General features: G+C 60.0%; 5 protein-coding genes across 8 annotated transcripts; 3 read left to right on the forward strand and 2 right to left on the reverse strand.

Annotated features, from left to right (window-relative positions):
* Nucleotides 1–482: 482 nt before the first annotated feature.
* fahd1 (FAH domain containing oxaloacetate decarboxylase 1) lies at nucleotides 483–1,814 on the reverse strand. Its single transcript, XM_088436234.1, has one exon. The coding sequence runs from the start codon at nucleotides 1,377–1,379 to the stop codon at nucleotides 717–719; it is 663 nt and encodes a 220-aa protein (XP_088292360.1). The 5' UTR covers nucleotides 1,380–1,814; the 3' UTR covers nucleotides 483–716.
* hagh (hydroxyacylglutathione hydrolase) lies at nucleotides 1,421–4,213 on the forward strand. 3 transcript variants are annotated; one of them, XM_088436220.1, is made up of 9 exons: nucleotides 1,421–1,567; nucleotides 2,291–2,499; nucleotides 2,711–2,775; nucleotides 2,836–2,953; nucleotides 3,013–3,121; nucleotides 3,191–3,294; nucleotides 3,464–3,565; nucleotides 3,623–3,702; nucleotides 3,766–4,213. In XM_088436220.1, exons 2-9 carry the CDS (start codon nucleotides 2,347–2,349, stop codon nucleotides 3,863–3,865), a joined length of 831 nt encoding a protein of 276 aa, XP_088292346.1. In that variant the 5' UTR covers nucleotides 1,421–1,567; nucleotides 2,291–2,346; the 3' UTR covers nucleotides 3,866–4,213. The 3 variants fall into 3 exon arrangements, with proteins under 3 accessions (XP_088292346.1, XP_088292345.1, XP_088292348.1); XM_088436219.1 differs by lacking the exon at nucleotides 1,421–1,567 and adding an exon at nucleotides 1,694–1,854; XM_088436222.1 differs by lacking the exon at nucleotides 1,421–1,567 and adding an exon at nucleotides 1,992–2,110.
* Nucleotides 4,214–4,366: 153 nt separating this feature from the next.
* LOC148411253 (transcription factor E4F1-like) lies at nucleotides 4,367–11,201 on the forward strand. Its single transcript, XM_088436218.1, has 8 exons — nucleotides 4,367–8,510; nucleotides 8,652–8,767; nucleotides 9,367–9,436; nucleotides 9,726–9,904; nucleotides 9,985–10,105; nucleotides 10,168–10,295; nucleotides 10,799–10,986; nucleotides 11,053–11,201. The coding sequence occupies exons 1-7, from the start codon at nucleotides 8,423–8,425 to the stop codon at nucleotides 10,961–10,963; spliced, it is 867 nt and encodes a 288-aa protein (XP_088292344.1). The 5' UTR covers nucleotides 4,367–8,422; the 3' UTR covers nucleotides 10,964–10,986; nucleotides 11,053–11,201.
* Nucleotides 4,626–8,297, reverse strand: ciao3 (cytosolic iron-sulfur assembly component 3). 2 transcript variants are annotated; one of them, XM_088436213.1, is made up of 11 exons: nucleotides 7,934–8,295; nucleotides 7,098–7,193; nucleotides 6,886–7,029; nucleotides 6,695–6,824; nucleotides 6,416–6,550; nucleotides 6,219–6,337; nucleotides 5,877–6,006; nucleotides 5,735–5,807; nucleotides 5,537–5,674; nucleotides 5,315–5,472; nucleotides 4,626–4,981 (listed from the first exon to the last, which is right to left on the reverse strand). In XM_088436213.1, the coding sequence occupies exons 1-11, from the start codon at nucleotides 7,997–7,999 to the stop codon at nucleotides 4,740–4,742; spliced, it is 1,431 nt and encodes a 476-aa protein (XP_088292339.1). In that variant the 5' UTR covers nucleotides 8,000–8,295; the 3' UTR covers nucleotides 4,626–4,739. The 2 variants fall into 2 exon arrangements, with proteins under 2 accessions (XP_088292339.1, XP_088292338.1); XM_088436212.1 differs by having other exon boundaries at nucleotides 6,416–6,824; nucleotides 7,934–8,297.
* Nucleotides 11,185–14,148, forward strand: e4f1 (E4F transcription factor 1). The gene is made up of 8 exons (XM_088436896.1): nucleotides 11,185–11,256; nucleotides 11,350–11,449; nucleotides 11,536–11,753; nucleotides 11,888–12,086; nucleotides 12,155–12,297; nucleotides 12,351–12,692; nucleotides 13,219–13,281; nucleotides 13,819–14,148. The coding sequence occupies exons 1-8, from the start codon at nucleotides 11,185–11,187 to the stop codon at nucleotides 14,146–14,148; spliced, it is 1,467 nt and encodes a 488-aa protein (XP_088293022.1).
* Nucleotides 14,149–14,156: the final 8 nt, after the last annotated feature.

Genomic DNA, 14,156 nt, shown 5'->3' on the forward strand with positions numbered 1-14,156 from the left:
CCACGAGCGCTGCGTCACGTTTGGAAAAAACCCACAAGCGCTCGGGGCCCGGCCCATCACGGAAGCGACCCGCCACGCTACTGCGATTTTTGGCCCGCGATGCCCGCTCCGCTTTTGGAGCTGGCTGGAAATGCGGCACTCTCGCCCTTGTGCCAGTTGGGCGCCGTGTGGTTTTCACCTCTATGGGAACCACAACCAGGAGGAAAAAAGGCTCCGTTTCTTCAAAGTGGACGAAAAGGATTAGGAAACAAAAAGTAGCTTCTCACGTGAGAGGAGATGCCGGCGGGGCTCGTTTTCCACCCCCGAAATGGAGGAAGGGGTCGCTTTGTGCTTTTTGGGCCCGGCGGGATCTCGAGTCGTCGCCCCCGGGCGTCGTCTGACTCGAGGCGAAGCGAGGAACGTACAAACAGCTCCTTTGCGCGCTGCCCCCGGTGGCCAGGCACACCACGAGGAGCGGGGCGCTTGAATTGAATTGAAGCGTGGAAAGCGAAGAGGCTTTATTTCTTTACGTCGTTCTTCATTGTAAATGGGCTTTTTTAAGCCCCCGAACGCACTGTCGAAAAGAAAGCTATTTAGCTTGTGTCGAAACAAAAGACGCACGGACTTTTTTTAAAAGGCTTCGGCCCTCACGAGGCCCTTGTTATGGGCCCTGTTGGAATCGGCAGGTACGGAAAGGCGCGCTCCCCCAAAAGGGGCCGCGACGGGCGCCGTTTCCGCTAGCGACCTTTGGCTCGGACTCTGAAGGTGACGTCGACCACCCCCTCGATGCCCGCCCGCAGCTCGTCGTGCGGGCGCACGGCCGACACGCCCTCGGGGGTTCCGGTGAGGATCAGGTCGCCCTCCTCCAAGGTGATGACGCCGCTGACGTAGCTGACCAGGTAGGGGACGGAGAAGATCATGCGCGAGGTGCAGGCGCTCTGCCTCAGCTGGCCGTTGACCTCGAGCCAGAGGCGGAGCCGCCGCGGCTCCGGGACGCGCTCCTTGGGGACGAACTCGCTCACCGGGCACGACGTGTCGAAGGCCTTGGCCAGAGTCCACGGGAGCCCCTTGGCCTTGCACTCGTCCTGCACGTCGCGGGCCGTCATGTCCAGGCACAGCGCGTAGCCGGCCACGTGCTCCATGGCCTCGGCCTCAGGGATGTCCGCGCCGCCCTTGCCGATGACCAGGCCCAGCTCCACCTCGTGGTGCAGCTCGGCGCAGTAGGGCGGCACCAGGATGGGCGAGCCCTCGCGCACGTACGCCGTGGGCGGCTTCAGGAAGAGCACCGGCTCGCCGGGCACGGCGTTCTTCAGCTCGGCGGCGTGCTCCGCGTAGTTTCGGCCCACGCAGATGATCTTCCTCCCCCATTCCCAAAAGCGCGACAAGTTTCCCGCCGACATCTCGGCTCAGCCAAGGGTGCAAAAGTCGCGCGGGCGTGCCGAACGAACGCCCCCGGATTCGATTGGAAGAGCTTTCTAACCCGTATTAACCCGAGCCGACCAACCGCGCGGTGCAGAAGAGCTCTCGACCTCAACCGCAACGACCCTCGCGCACGTTTGCCTGAGCCCTTTCCATGCGACACTAACTGGTAAGTACGCGTTCTATTTAAAACGGCAACGCTGGACGTGGGCTGGGAAACCGAGAGCGAATGTCACGGGATCGAAAGTCAACGTTAAGCGCGTCTAGGTCTCCGCGGTTGATTGGTCGAGCCTGCGAGGTCTGCGATGACGAAGCCGGACGTGAACTCCGCCCAAACTCGCGCTTCCGGGTGAGAGACGAGCTTCGCGTTTGTTATGTTCGTCAAGTCGCTGGTGGCGAGTGCTCGCGCTCTGTTCGGAGCCGCCGCCGCCGCCGCCGCCTCCGCCTCAAGGCACGGTAGGAGTGCAACACGCTCTTCGTTCTAACAGCCTATTGAAGGGCTCTCCCCCTTCATTTGTTGTCACCTTACGACACAAGTTTTGCTTTACGACGTGGAGCGGACGAGTGCGCGTTCGCAGCTGGTCGCCTCGCTTACGTAATCACCCGGCGGCGGCGGAGAGAGCGGAGCCTTCCGAAGCGGTGGCGTTTTCCAAACCAATCGCCGCGGCGAGTCCGTTTCCGGGCACTTGCCTCGTTTGGCGCAAGTCCGCGGGTAACATCTGGCTAAAACGGGATTGCGTTTGCATTCTACCGAGGAACAAAAAGCAAGGCGCTGTTTTTACGATACGGCAAAGTGAAATGCATGCTCAACAGGAAACGATTTGTTTTTCCAATTCTATGTGCGCAATCGCGTGCACCGTGTCATGACCTTCTCTCCCCCCCTCCTCTCAAGCGAGCGCCAACGTCGGTCGTTTTCCAGCGGGACCCTGCAAGCCAGTTGCCGCTCCTATGGCTGACGGCCAGGTCCGAGCAGCGTCGCTGCCGGAGCGAGGCGACATGAGGGTGGAACTTGTGCCGGCTCTCGGCGACAACTACATGTACCTGCTCATCGACGCCGACAGCAAAGAAGCCGCCGTCGTGGACCCGGTGGAACCCGTCAAGGTCTGTCACAACTCAAGGTTTCGCTGCTCACGTGGACTCGGGGCAACGTTCTTAGCCCGCCTCGTTTCATTCCGTTCGTCGGAGGGAAGCGGGGCGTTTTGCGCGCGGACAACGAAGAGCCGGCGGCGCAGAGGTCCCGTCGCGGTATCTCGGCGCCGCTTTCCGAGCGAGACGTGAACGGCGACGGCCTCGGCGCCGTTTTGAACCGCAGGTGGTGGAGGCCGTCCGGAAGCACGGAGTCAAGCTCACGACGGTTCTGACTACCCATCACCACTGGTAAGCGCCAAGGCGCCCGGTCTTTGCCGTGCGCGCGCCTTTGAGAACGGCTCTGCTCAGGGATCACGCCGGCGGCAACGAGAAGATGGCCAAGCTCATGCCCGGCCTCAGAGTCTACGGCGGAGACGATCGCGTGGACGCCATGACCAAAAAAGTGTCGCACGGCCACACTTTGAAGGTGAGAGGGCGGCGCGGCGGTACGGCGCGGCGGCGGCTGACGTCCTCCATTTTTCTCAGGTGGGCTCGCTTCACGTCAAATGTCTGCTGACGCCGTGCCACACGACGGGCCACGTCTGCTACTACGTCACCAAAGAGCACGGCGTGGAGCCGCCGGCCGTCTTCACGGGTAGCGGAGCCGTGGATTCTTCCGTCGTCGGGCGCCGGGCTGACCGGCTTTTTTGTTTTCGGCACGCAGGGGACACGCTCTTTGTTGCCGGCTGCGGCAAATTCTTTGAGGGCACGGCGGAGCAGATGTACAAAGCCTTGATTGAAATTCTGGGACGCCTTCCTGCTGAAACGGTGCCCGCCCGCCCGCCCGCCCCCCTTCTGCGCGGCCTTAATGCTAATTGGCGCTAGCCCTGGTCTAGGTGGACGTTTGCTGGCGAGGGAGAAAGAGCGATGGCAATTAATTCATGTAACCCAAACCCGTCCGGTGCTTCAAAGACGCCTGACTGACGCTTTGTTGCAGCGGCTCTACTGCGGTCACGAGTACACGGTGAGCAACCTGAAGTTTGCGCGCCACGTCGAGCCAGACAACCAAGCCGTCCAGAAGAAGCTGGCGTGGGCAAAGGTACCGACGCCGCCTCGTCTCGTCCGGCGCCATCCGTCAACTTGCGCGTCGCTTTAGGAGCGCTGCGACAACGGCGAGCCGACCGTCCCGTCCACCTTGGCGGACGAATTCACCTTCAACCCTTTCATGAGAGTCAAGTAAGTCTGAGCTAGCTTCGCGCGCGGCAAACACGGCCACAATTTGCTGCGCTCCGCTTCCAGGGAGAAGTCTGTGCAGGATCACGTCAAGCGGAGCGATCCGGTGGAAGCCATGAGGAGCCTCCGCAAAGAGAAGGACGCCTTCCGAGCGCCCAAGGACTGAGGAGGCGCGGCGCGGCGCGGGACGCCGAGGCCGCGATACGGCCGTAGCGTCCGCGGGTTGTCGGGCCGCTTTAATCGCTGACCTTAAGGTTAGTCTTTTTAGCCGCGCGTTGTCAAGATTCGCAATCAAAACAAGTCGGCGGCTGAAACCGCCTTCCCTTTCCGCGTAAAAGCGTCAAATATCCAAGGTGTACACATGGGATTGTACATTTGTAAGTATTTCCAATAAGGCCAGAGCCAGTGCTCTTTCCAACCCCTTTTGTTTATCCTTGCGCAGTTGAAAGTGTACAGCAAATACACCTTACGCCCTTTTATGTTTCTGGCTCCATTAAAATGTCTTGGTACCGGTTGTGGCTCCGTTAAAACGTTTGCTCGGTCGTCGCTATCGACTCGCCGTCGCTCGGATCGCGTAACCACAGCAAGCGCGCTCATCGCTTTTCTTCACGTATGAGGTCGCAAGCGTCACGGGTGAGTTGGTTGTGAGTTGGTTGCGTCCGCTTCCCGTAATAAAAGAACGCACACCTGTCCACGTGGCCGGGGGCGGGTCTTTTCGCCTTTCCGGCGCTTTGCTTGCACGAGCCTTCGGTTAATACAGAACAAGCAAACCTTATCTTGGAAGTCGTAACGTCAGAAGACATTTTCCATCAATCATTTGTCTCGGCAAAGGTTAGACCGGCGCGGCAACCTTGAGAACGTTCCCTACGAATGCGCGATTCGATACGAACCCCTAAAAAAAGAAAAAAAGACAATGACACTATAGGTACGGCAAGGAGCTTGGGTCGGTCTTTTCTAGCCGTGACATTCCTCAGTTGTCTGACATAGATGATGGCGTCCCAAAGCAGCTGACGGGCAAGTGTCGTTTGGCCAGCGAAGCGTCACCATTTGATGGCCAGCCCGTTGGCGCTCCTGTCCACGGCGCGGTAGGACGTGCGCAGCAGCTCCTTGGCCCGCTCCTCGCCCACGCCGCCCAGCCACGAACGGTACAGCCGGGCCACGCCGTCGGCGTCTTGGGGCGCCTGGGCCTCTTGGGCTTTGTAGAGCGCCTCCACCTTGCGTAGGAAGTCCTCGGGGTTCTGACCGGGCCCGGGTTTCAGCTGCCCGCCGCCGTTGAGGCAACCTGATGCGGGCAAACAAAACAAGGCTGGAGACGTCTATCGGAGGGCCATGCCTACCGCTTCGGCCCGTTCGCGCGTAGGGCGAGAAAAGGGGAAGAAAAAAAATGAATCGAGCGTTGTATATTGATGTCGCGCTACGATAGCGTTAGGTCCAAATGGCAACTTCGTTTGAGGATTATTCGACATTCCAACTATTATTGCAACCTTGCAGTTCTAATATACGCTTTTGTTTAGGCCCAATCTTTGTTTTTTCTTGCCAATCCACTACTTGAGGCAACGAGGGACGCCTTGCCCTCTTCAAGAGATTTTCGTGCAATGTTCTGGACGGGGCCAACCTGAGGGACAGGCCATGACCTCCACAAAGTGGTACGGCGACTTCCCCCTCTTGAGTTTTTGCACCAGGTTCTGGATGTTTCGGAAGCCGTAGGTGGACGCGAAAGTCAGCACGGCGGCCCCGTCCTTCTCCAACGTCACCTCCTGGAAGTCCTTGTTCCTGCGGCGGAGGCAGGGGTGAGCCGCCAAGTCCGGACAGGAGCCCGCGATGCCGGAGGGCTCACCTCAGGACCTTATAGGTGAGTTCCTTGACCTCCTCTCCAAAGAGCTCCTTGGCCGCGTAAGTGAAGACGTGATGGAGGTAACCGCCGGAGCCGCTGCCGGCGTGGCTCAAGTACTCGCCGTCTTTGACGCTGCTGAACCTGGAACGAGGAGGACGCGCGCGTGACAAAGGAACGCGACCGCAGCGCGCCGTAGCTTACAGCGTATCCGGCTCTCCGGCTTCTATTTCATTAAGAGTGACGTTTTCCTCTTGGAGCATTTTCTGAACTTCCCCTGCCGGAGGAAAACAAGGACGAGCGATTTGAGATGAGGTCCGCCCGACGACCGGGGCGGAGGTCGCACCGGACGTGATGACGCAGTCCACTTGTCTGCTCTCCGCTTGCTTCAGGTAGAAGTCCGACCTGGAGGCCTCCAGTTTCTTATCGAAGCAGGGCATGACCGCCACGTGGTAGATCTGCTGTGGGCTCAGGCCCTGTTGGCACCAAAAACAAACGCTGCCTCAAACCGGCAGTCTTTTTCAAGCACTGCCCCCCACCCCCCAAAAAAAAAAAAAACTTTGTTGAGCCGTTGACATCGCGTCACCGCCATTTTGGATCGGTTGTACAAAGTAAAAAACAAACAAACACTTCAGCTTCACTTCAAAAAGCAGTTTTGCGGTTTTGAAAAAAGGCTCCATGCGCTAACCTGCTGCTCTGCAAAATAGTCCTTAACCAAAGAGCCCATCATGGCCTGAGGGGAGCGCGTGGTGCTGATGTAAGGAAGGATAAAGTCGCCGTGCGTCTTCTCCGCATAGCAGATCCAACCTAGGACCAGAGACCGGCGCCAGTCAGTCAGTCAGTCAGTCCTCGGGCACGCGCGAGGACGCGCTCGCGCCGGGACACCTGGGCAAGCCGACGTCAACATGGGCAAGGACGAGCGGTCCCGCTCCCTGCGTCGGAAGCGCTCCGCAAACTCCCGCTGGCTCTCCAGCAAGCTGAAGGTCCGACTGAAACTCGTGTCGAACACGTGATGGACGCCTAGAAAAGCCGCGGCGGGAAAAGCTCCAACCAAAAGCACGCGACGGAGACGAGAGCAAAGACGGGCAAGCGGCAGCGCAACTGCACGGAACGAAGAAGAAAATCGGGGAGAATAGAAGGCCCCGGCGGCCGAGACGTCCTCACCCAGGCCTTTGAAGAAGGACGTGAGGCGTCTGCCCGCCTCGCTGGCGCCCAGCCCGTAGAAGGCGGCGAGGGACGCCCGGGACTGGGGCGACACCGACACCACCACCAGCTTCCGGTCCGCCGGGCCGGCCTGCGGGAGGAGCTCCCGCCGGGGTCAGGCGGAGGCCGGCGAGGAAAGCGCGGCCGCTCACCTTGTTGGCGCGCAGCACTTTGAAGAGCTCCTCGTGGCTCTGCTGCGTGACCAGCACGCTCTCGGCCGACGTGATGCATCCGCTGCAGGCCAAGCAGTCGTTGAGCGTGATCTTGGCTTTCTCCAGCTTCTGCTTTTGCCCGGCCTTGAAAAGCGCGAGTCCGTCAGGGGCCGGCCCCCGTCGCGGGGGGCACGCCGTCCCGCCTCACTCACCCGGTCGATTTGGACGTAACTGCCATCGTCTTCGATCTGGATTTTGGCTACGGACTTGCCCTGTTTCTTCTCTACTTTGACAGGTTTGACGCATTCCTACAAAACAAGAGCATCCGGTTAGCAGCCGACACTTTCGACTTAAAGCGGCCGCGCAAACTCGAACGAGGCCGTGCGAGAGGAAACCGGATGAGCCCGACAACGACATGTCACCTCTACACTGGATCGGCTCGAGCGGTGATCGCCGTGCCGCCCTAGACGAAAGAACAGTTGACCTTTCACCGAAACAATTTACCGCCGAGGTTTGATTGGTGCGGGAAACACCGACGGAATGCGAGGTTTCAGAAAAGGCTCCGAATTTTACCTGCGTTAGGTAGCGCGGCTAGTCGTTCATTTTCAAGATGCGGCAACGCACGTGTATAATCGGCAGTGAGGTGACGTAAAAAATGCGCGAAATGGGGAAGACACAGAAGTGAGAGGGATCGATACAAGTAGTGCGAATGTAACGCTCACTCAACAAGAGCCAACAGCACGAGGAATGCGCAGTACGTACGAATACATGGAAATTAGCATGGAGAAAAAAAAAAAAAACAGCACAGTGACTATAAGCAGGCTGGTTTTAACTTAGCGGAACTTTTGCGAAGGTTTACCTTACAATGGCGTGATAGACTGCAGGCGGTAACGAATGAACGCATTTGCGCTTTCGCCTGCGTCACCGTGACATAACAGCGGTCACGGCTCCTCTCCACTACCGCGGCTTGGATCGAGTCGGGACTAAGTAAGAGCGTCTCGGCCAAGGAAATCAAGCGCGAGAACGCGTCTAATGCTGATCGGAATACCTGAGACGGCGTGATAAAATCGTCGAGATCGGTCAGCTGCAGCACACCGCTAAAGACGGAAGCCATCGCCGCTGCCGTAAAGCGGTTCCTTGTTTACTTTGTTGTCGCAAACGGCTTCCGCCGTTTCAACGAGCTGCACGGCCCCCCTTTCAAAGTTTTGTACGTTCCATATCGTTTGCTCGACGAATAAAAGCGACTGCATTAAAACGGGCATCGATCGTCCCTTCAATTGAATAAGGCGGCTACTTTGAATAAACTCGCTATTTTCCATTCACAGAGGCGGCCCGTGTCTACTGCAGAGAGGACCCGAGGCGAAGAGAGAACCTTTGCCAGTGGAAATGCATTTTGGGCGCTTGAAAGTCCCTTTTGAGGAAAAGCGTGAAGCGAGCGCGCAGGCGCGGCAGGCGTTGTTATGGCGACGGGGTCGTAAATCCGCCATGTTTGCCACCCCGCGGCCGCGTTGCGACACAGACGCAGAGCTCTAACGACATGAATGTCGAAAAGAATCTTACGGCAAAGACGCACGCGGAGCACGCCGGCCACACCATCACCATACACTCGAGTCTCGGAGACGAAGGTTGGCCCCGGCCCCTCGTCAAAACCTCCCTCAAACGTTGCTTTTTCGGGCCTAGTCAAATTGGCCGCAATTGCCGACCTAGTTAGCGGCTAGCGGCTAACCAGCAGCGCTTAGCTAACCGCGCCTGCTCGTTTCTCCTAGATGAGGACGTGCACAAATGCGGACGCTGTCAGAGGGAGTTCTCCACCTTGGAGGCCTTCATTCAACACAAGCTCCGCCAGGGCTGCGCGCGACCCAGCGACGGCGCGGGGCAAACGGTGAGGCCGAGCAAACGCGTAGAGGGCGCCGATGCGCTTGTGTGCCCGCCTTCCTTTCCGTCGCTCTGCCGAGTCCTTTCCCTCGGACAACAACGAGGTTGAGGCGCGCGACTACCCGCTGGCCTCCGCGTCGACAGCATGATGAAGGGGACTGTCCTAGTCCCAAGTTGAAATGTGACTTTTGCTGCTCACGAACGCCACGGAGTCTCAAAAGCGCTTCTCGCGGTTGAACGTGTGCGCAAACCGACTCGCGCCCTCAGCTCGGAGGTAAAAGCCTCGGCAGTGGCTCAGGCCAATGAGAGCCATTGCTAGTAGGTTACACAAAGTCCTACCCGGCCATGAATTTCTTCTTTTAGCGTCCCCGCAAGTGGTCTGACAAATTCTTGTGCTCTTATCAGCGCGTCGGCCAGGGAGAGCATCTTTCTATCAGGAGCTTCAAGCAGACTCGTGCTCGGGCAGACCAAATTGGTTTCGTCCCTTCGCTGTTGCTAGGGTGGCCGAAAGGACCGGAGCCCGAGTTCTCGCGTCTTTGGTCGGCTCTCGGCCAGGAAAGAAAGCTTCCCGCCGCGGCGTTGAAAGTAACACCGGTGTTTGAACAGGTGGAGACAACCAACGGGGGTGCGCAAGGAGCTGCTGCAGAGCCCGGGAGCGCCGACGACGTTAATGAAGGTAAGTCAACCGGGTCTTTGGTGCGCACTTGCGGTATAAGTCCCCCCGCGCACCACGGTGACGCGCGTACCAAACCGTATCCAAAAGTCTCTGCGGTGCTCACTTTCGGAGAGCGCCCCGCTAGCCGGAGTCATTGGAATGTTTTCCCGTAGCCTGCGTTAGGCAGCGTGAGTTGGCGGTGCCTGCCACTTTTCTTTGCTTTCTCCTGGAACGTGGCGCGCATCGGTACGATTGCGCCTTCTTAGTATCTGTGACGTGCGAGTCGGGCCTATTGCCTTTGTCTTCCCAGCGGACGCCAGCGGTGCGGCGTTGGGCCGAGGATGCCGGAAGAAAAGCGGCTCTGCCAAAACGTCCACGCGGCGGGAGCCGGCCGGAGGCTCGCTTTGCGCGGAGGGCGACAAGCCCCTTTACAAGGTCAACGTGGACGGCCGCTACCTCTGCCAGCTCTGCGACAAGACCTTCAAAACGGTGCGTCAAAACGAAGGCCCGACTCGCAAGTCGGCTCTCGCCGCTTCGAATGAGAATGCGACATCTGTGGACTTTCACAGAGCAACATCTTGAAGACGCATCTGAAGACTCACAGCGATCAGAAGAACTTTGCGTGCCAACTCTGCGGCAACTCCTTCCGCACCAAAGGCTCCTTGATTCGCCACAACCGCCGTCACTCCGGTAGGCCCGGCTCCCGGCAGACTCGCTCCTTTCAAATCCCGACGCCGGCTTATGTCGCGCAGACGAGCGGCCGTATCACTGCGCGCTGTGCGGCCAGTCCTTCCGAGAGTCGGGAGCCCTAACCAGACACCTCAAGTCCCTCACGCCCTGCACCGAGAAGATCCGCTTTGTTCAGTGCAAGCAGATTCTGGTGAGCAAGGATGGAAGGAAGAAAGGTATTGATGGCAAAAAGCCCCCGAAGCAAAGCACGCCTTTTGTTGATGCAAAGCGGCGCGTCGGGAGCGTGGCGCGGCGGGAGCGTGGCGCGGCGGGAGCGTGGCGCGGCGGGAGCGTGGCGCGGCGGGAGCGTGGCGCGGCGGGAGCGCGCCGGCCTTTGCGGCCGCGTCCTTGAGCGAGTCGCTCCTGATGCCGCGGCGTCAGGAGGAGACGCCGTTCAAGCGCTCGACTCGCCGGGTGGTCCGTCGGCGCCTTGCAACGTTGCGCAAAAACGGCTTGGCCGCAGTTCCCAATGTCACGTGGAGACTTGCTATATGTTTTGTTTCATGGTGTCCTTCTGCTAGGATGCGGTTTCCCTTTTCTTCTTTTGTTTTGCGTTTTTGCCCGGCCGGAACAAATGCGCGGCATTTGAAATGGTGCGGTTTTGCGATAGAGGGCTATGCAGCTGAAAGCCGCGCGTGCGCGACCGCTCCGCAGGACTGGGCGGCGAGATCCCAGCGGAGAGCGAGCGGCCGGAGGCGCCGCTCCCGGACGAGGGGCCGGTCGAAGAGCAGGCGGCGGAGGCGCAAACGGCCGTGGTCAGTTTGGTGGAGGCGGGCTCCCGGGAGCTGGTCCACCAGGTGCACTTCACCATGGAGGTAGACGGCACGACGCAGGAGCGACAGGTGAGCGCCCCGAAGGCCCCGACGCTCGGCCCACTGGCGACAAACGGGCGCTCCCTCTGCCCGTAGGTAGTGGTGGATCAGTCTCAGGCGGAAGCCCTGGCCGCCGCCGCCGCCGCCGGCGACAGCCTCATCTGCCAGGCCATCCTCAATTCGGGCATCGCGTTGAGGACGGAGGAGGCCGCGCAGCATCTGGACAAAATGGTGCTCGGGTGTCCCGTCGCCGACGACGACGTCCAAGTCAAAGAGGAGCTCGTGGAAGCGGTGGCGCCGGTAAGCGGGCAAAGCAAAGGGACATTGCTCGCCGTCTGCTGACCTCATGACAAATCAAGCCTTTGATTTGTGGAATCGTGTTTGATTTTACAGGAAGTGGAGCGGCCAACCCCCAAATTGTACACATGTCCGCACTGTAATCGCTCTTTTAAGGGTTTGAACTACTTCCGCTTCCATGTCAAAGGCCATTCGGGTAAGCGCGAAGAAAAAGAAAAGCGGGCCAGCGTTCCCTCGGCGCCAGCTCCGAGCTGCCGTTCCATCTGCCGTCTCGCTTTGCAGGTTCCAAGGCCTTCAGGTGCACCCTCTGCCAGAGGGACTTCCTGAGCGGCTACTTGCTGAAGAAGCACATGGAGGTCCACGTCAGCGAGAGGCGCTACAAGTGCGGCGAGTGCGGCAAGCTGTACAAAACGGTGGGACACGTGCGCGAGCACATGAGGGCTCACTCGGACGAAAGGCCCTTCCACTGCGGCAGGTGCAAGAAAGCCTACAAGACCAAGGTGAGCCACCTTTCGCCCAATTGTCGCTCGCAAAAGGCTACCGGATATGGGAGCGCCCCGTTTTTTTTTGTTTTGTTTTTGTTTTTTTGTCGTCGCGCTGTTTTACGAGCCGACCCTCTCTTGATCCTTCCCAGAACGCTCTGCAGGTGCACCAGCGGACCCACGGCGAGGAGAAGCCGTACGTGTGCCAGTTCTGCTTCCGAGGCTTCCGGGAGAAAGGCTCGCTGGTGCGCCACACGCGCCACCACACCGGCGAAAAGCCTTTCAAGTGCCCCAAATGCGGGCGGGGCTTCGCCGAGCACGGCACTCTCAATCGCCACATCCGCGCCAAAGGTCCGCGCGGCGCCGCTCGCCCTTGCGCCAATTTGCCGGCCGCCCTTAACGCCGCCGCCTCCCCTCAGGGGGTTGTCAGAAGGGCGACCCGCGGGAGGAGGTGGTGATGGAGGAGCCGGTGGCGGCCGTGCCCATCGTGGGCCAAGACCCTCACACGCTGCTGGTGGAGTTCTCCTCCGTGGTGGCCGACACGCAGGAGTACATCATCAAGGTACCGCTGGCGATTGCCGCTTTCCTATCGCGTTCGCGCCCAACGCAAACTAGGCCGATAAGCCAACGGTTTTGGATCGCGCTCGCCGCAGTTCGGCCACGGGGCGCGAAGGAGCGTCGGGCGACGCGCGGGATGCGTGCCGAGCGGCCGCGCCAAATTCCGCTAATTTGGCCCGGCGCGAGCAGTTACAAAACGTTAACTTTTGTCGCGACGGCCAATGGGCCTCGGGAACGCCGGCCGTCTCGCGCGCGGGGCAGGGATGCATCGTGGCTTTGCCGTTTGCGCTCACCCGAGGCTTCGACGCGGCCACCTCAACTTTCAACGCCAAAACCGAGCCAGGCGAGAGCAATCGCGGCGCTCCTAGAATGGCGGAGGGGAAAACCGCTTCGGGCAGCGTGCGCTTCCTTCTTTTAACAGCTGAACTGTAGTTACTTTGCCACCCTAGCGATAGGGCGGCATTGACGGCACGGTGGCGGACGCTTGATTGCGGCGTCCAAACTTTTTTTTTACCCGTCAGACGGGTATTAGCGCAAAGCGAGGGACACGCCGCATAAAAAAAGAAGGAGAAAGGTGCCGCATGTGAAAACGTTGGCCCCGCTACACCCCAGAACAGCGCAAGTCGTCATCGGGGCTCCCCTTTCCGGATCGGCTGTAAAAGTGCGCGACGAGCCCTTCCCCCGCCCCTCGTGCGAACAAGCTAAACCCGGCGACCCAAAGTCTACCGAAGAGCGTAGCGACGCCACGTTCGGCCTTCGCCGCGAAAGCCGCATTATACTTTACACCTCACGCAAAAACGGCAACTCCTTCGATGCGAAATCGATGTTGAGGAACGTCATCTGAATCCCGCTGTACGAATCGATTCAATTGCGCTCGGGATGATATTTTGGCATTTTGGTGATGCGCCTGTGGTTTATCCCTCAGACTCAGGCGGTGGAGGAAGTCGACGAAGAAAGCGCGGCGCTGGTTCAGGACACGCAAAACGAGGTCGGTGTCCTTTGCGGTGGCCTCGTTTCTCGGGCCGCGCCGGCCTATATGGCGCGGCTTCAAAGGCGCGTGTCTCCACCGCGCGTTGACAAGGTGGGAGAAAAGCGGCGCGGCCGCGCCTCCGTCAAACGTCCTCCGTGACCGCCCTTCCCACTCAAATGGCAAACAAAGCGAGGGTTCGCCCTTTTCCGAATGGCCCTTTTATAGCCGAGAGCTCAAACCCGGGGCCCGCACGATGCTTTTGTGACGCGTTAAAGAAAGTGAACAGGACCGAACCCGCCGGTCAAAGCGTAATGGAGAAATTCCGCCTTTTAGCCAAAACCCACACCCGCCGCAAGCGACGCTACTTGTTTCGAGGCGGTCCGGCCCACTCGACGATCGAATTTCCTCCATGCTGCCCCCGACGCCCCTCTTTCTTTCTGCTAACCCCCGTTGCGTTTTTGGGCGCGCGCCACCCTTCGGAACGGGGCGCAGCCCTCCCCGCCGTCACGCCTCCCGCCGTTCGCCTCGGCCTGATGGCGTCGCGCCTCTCGGCAGATGGGCGACCACATCGTCAAAGTGGTGCGGCAAATCGTCAGCCAGTCGCGCGGCGGCGGCCACCAGATCATCCTGCGCAGCGCCGGCGGCGGCGAGGAGGGCGCCTCCATCGTGGACTGCGGCGACACCATCACCATCGCCACGCCCGAGAGCCTGACGGAGCAGGTGGCCATGACGCTGGCCTCGGCCATCGGCGACGGCACGCTGCTGGCCCGGGCCGTCCAGACGGCGCGGGGGACCCCGGGCGCCGAGGGGCCGGGGGCCGGGGAGCTCGACGGCTACGTCGTCGCCGCGCCGCAGGAGGTGGACGTTCACACCGTGGTCGCGTGACGGCAGGT

Source organism: Hippichthys cyanospilos, chromosome 16 (assembly GCF_059441005.1).
Source record: "Hippichthys cyanospilos isolate Australia breed blue-spotted pipefish chromosome 16, RoL_Hcya_1.0, whole genome shotgun sequence".
NCBI lineage: Eukaryota > Metazoa > Chordata > Actinopteri > Syngnathiformes > Syngnathidae > Hippichthys > Hippichthys cyanospilos.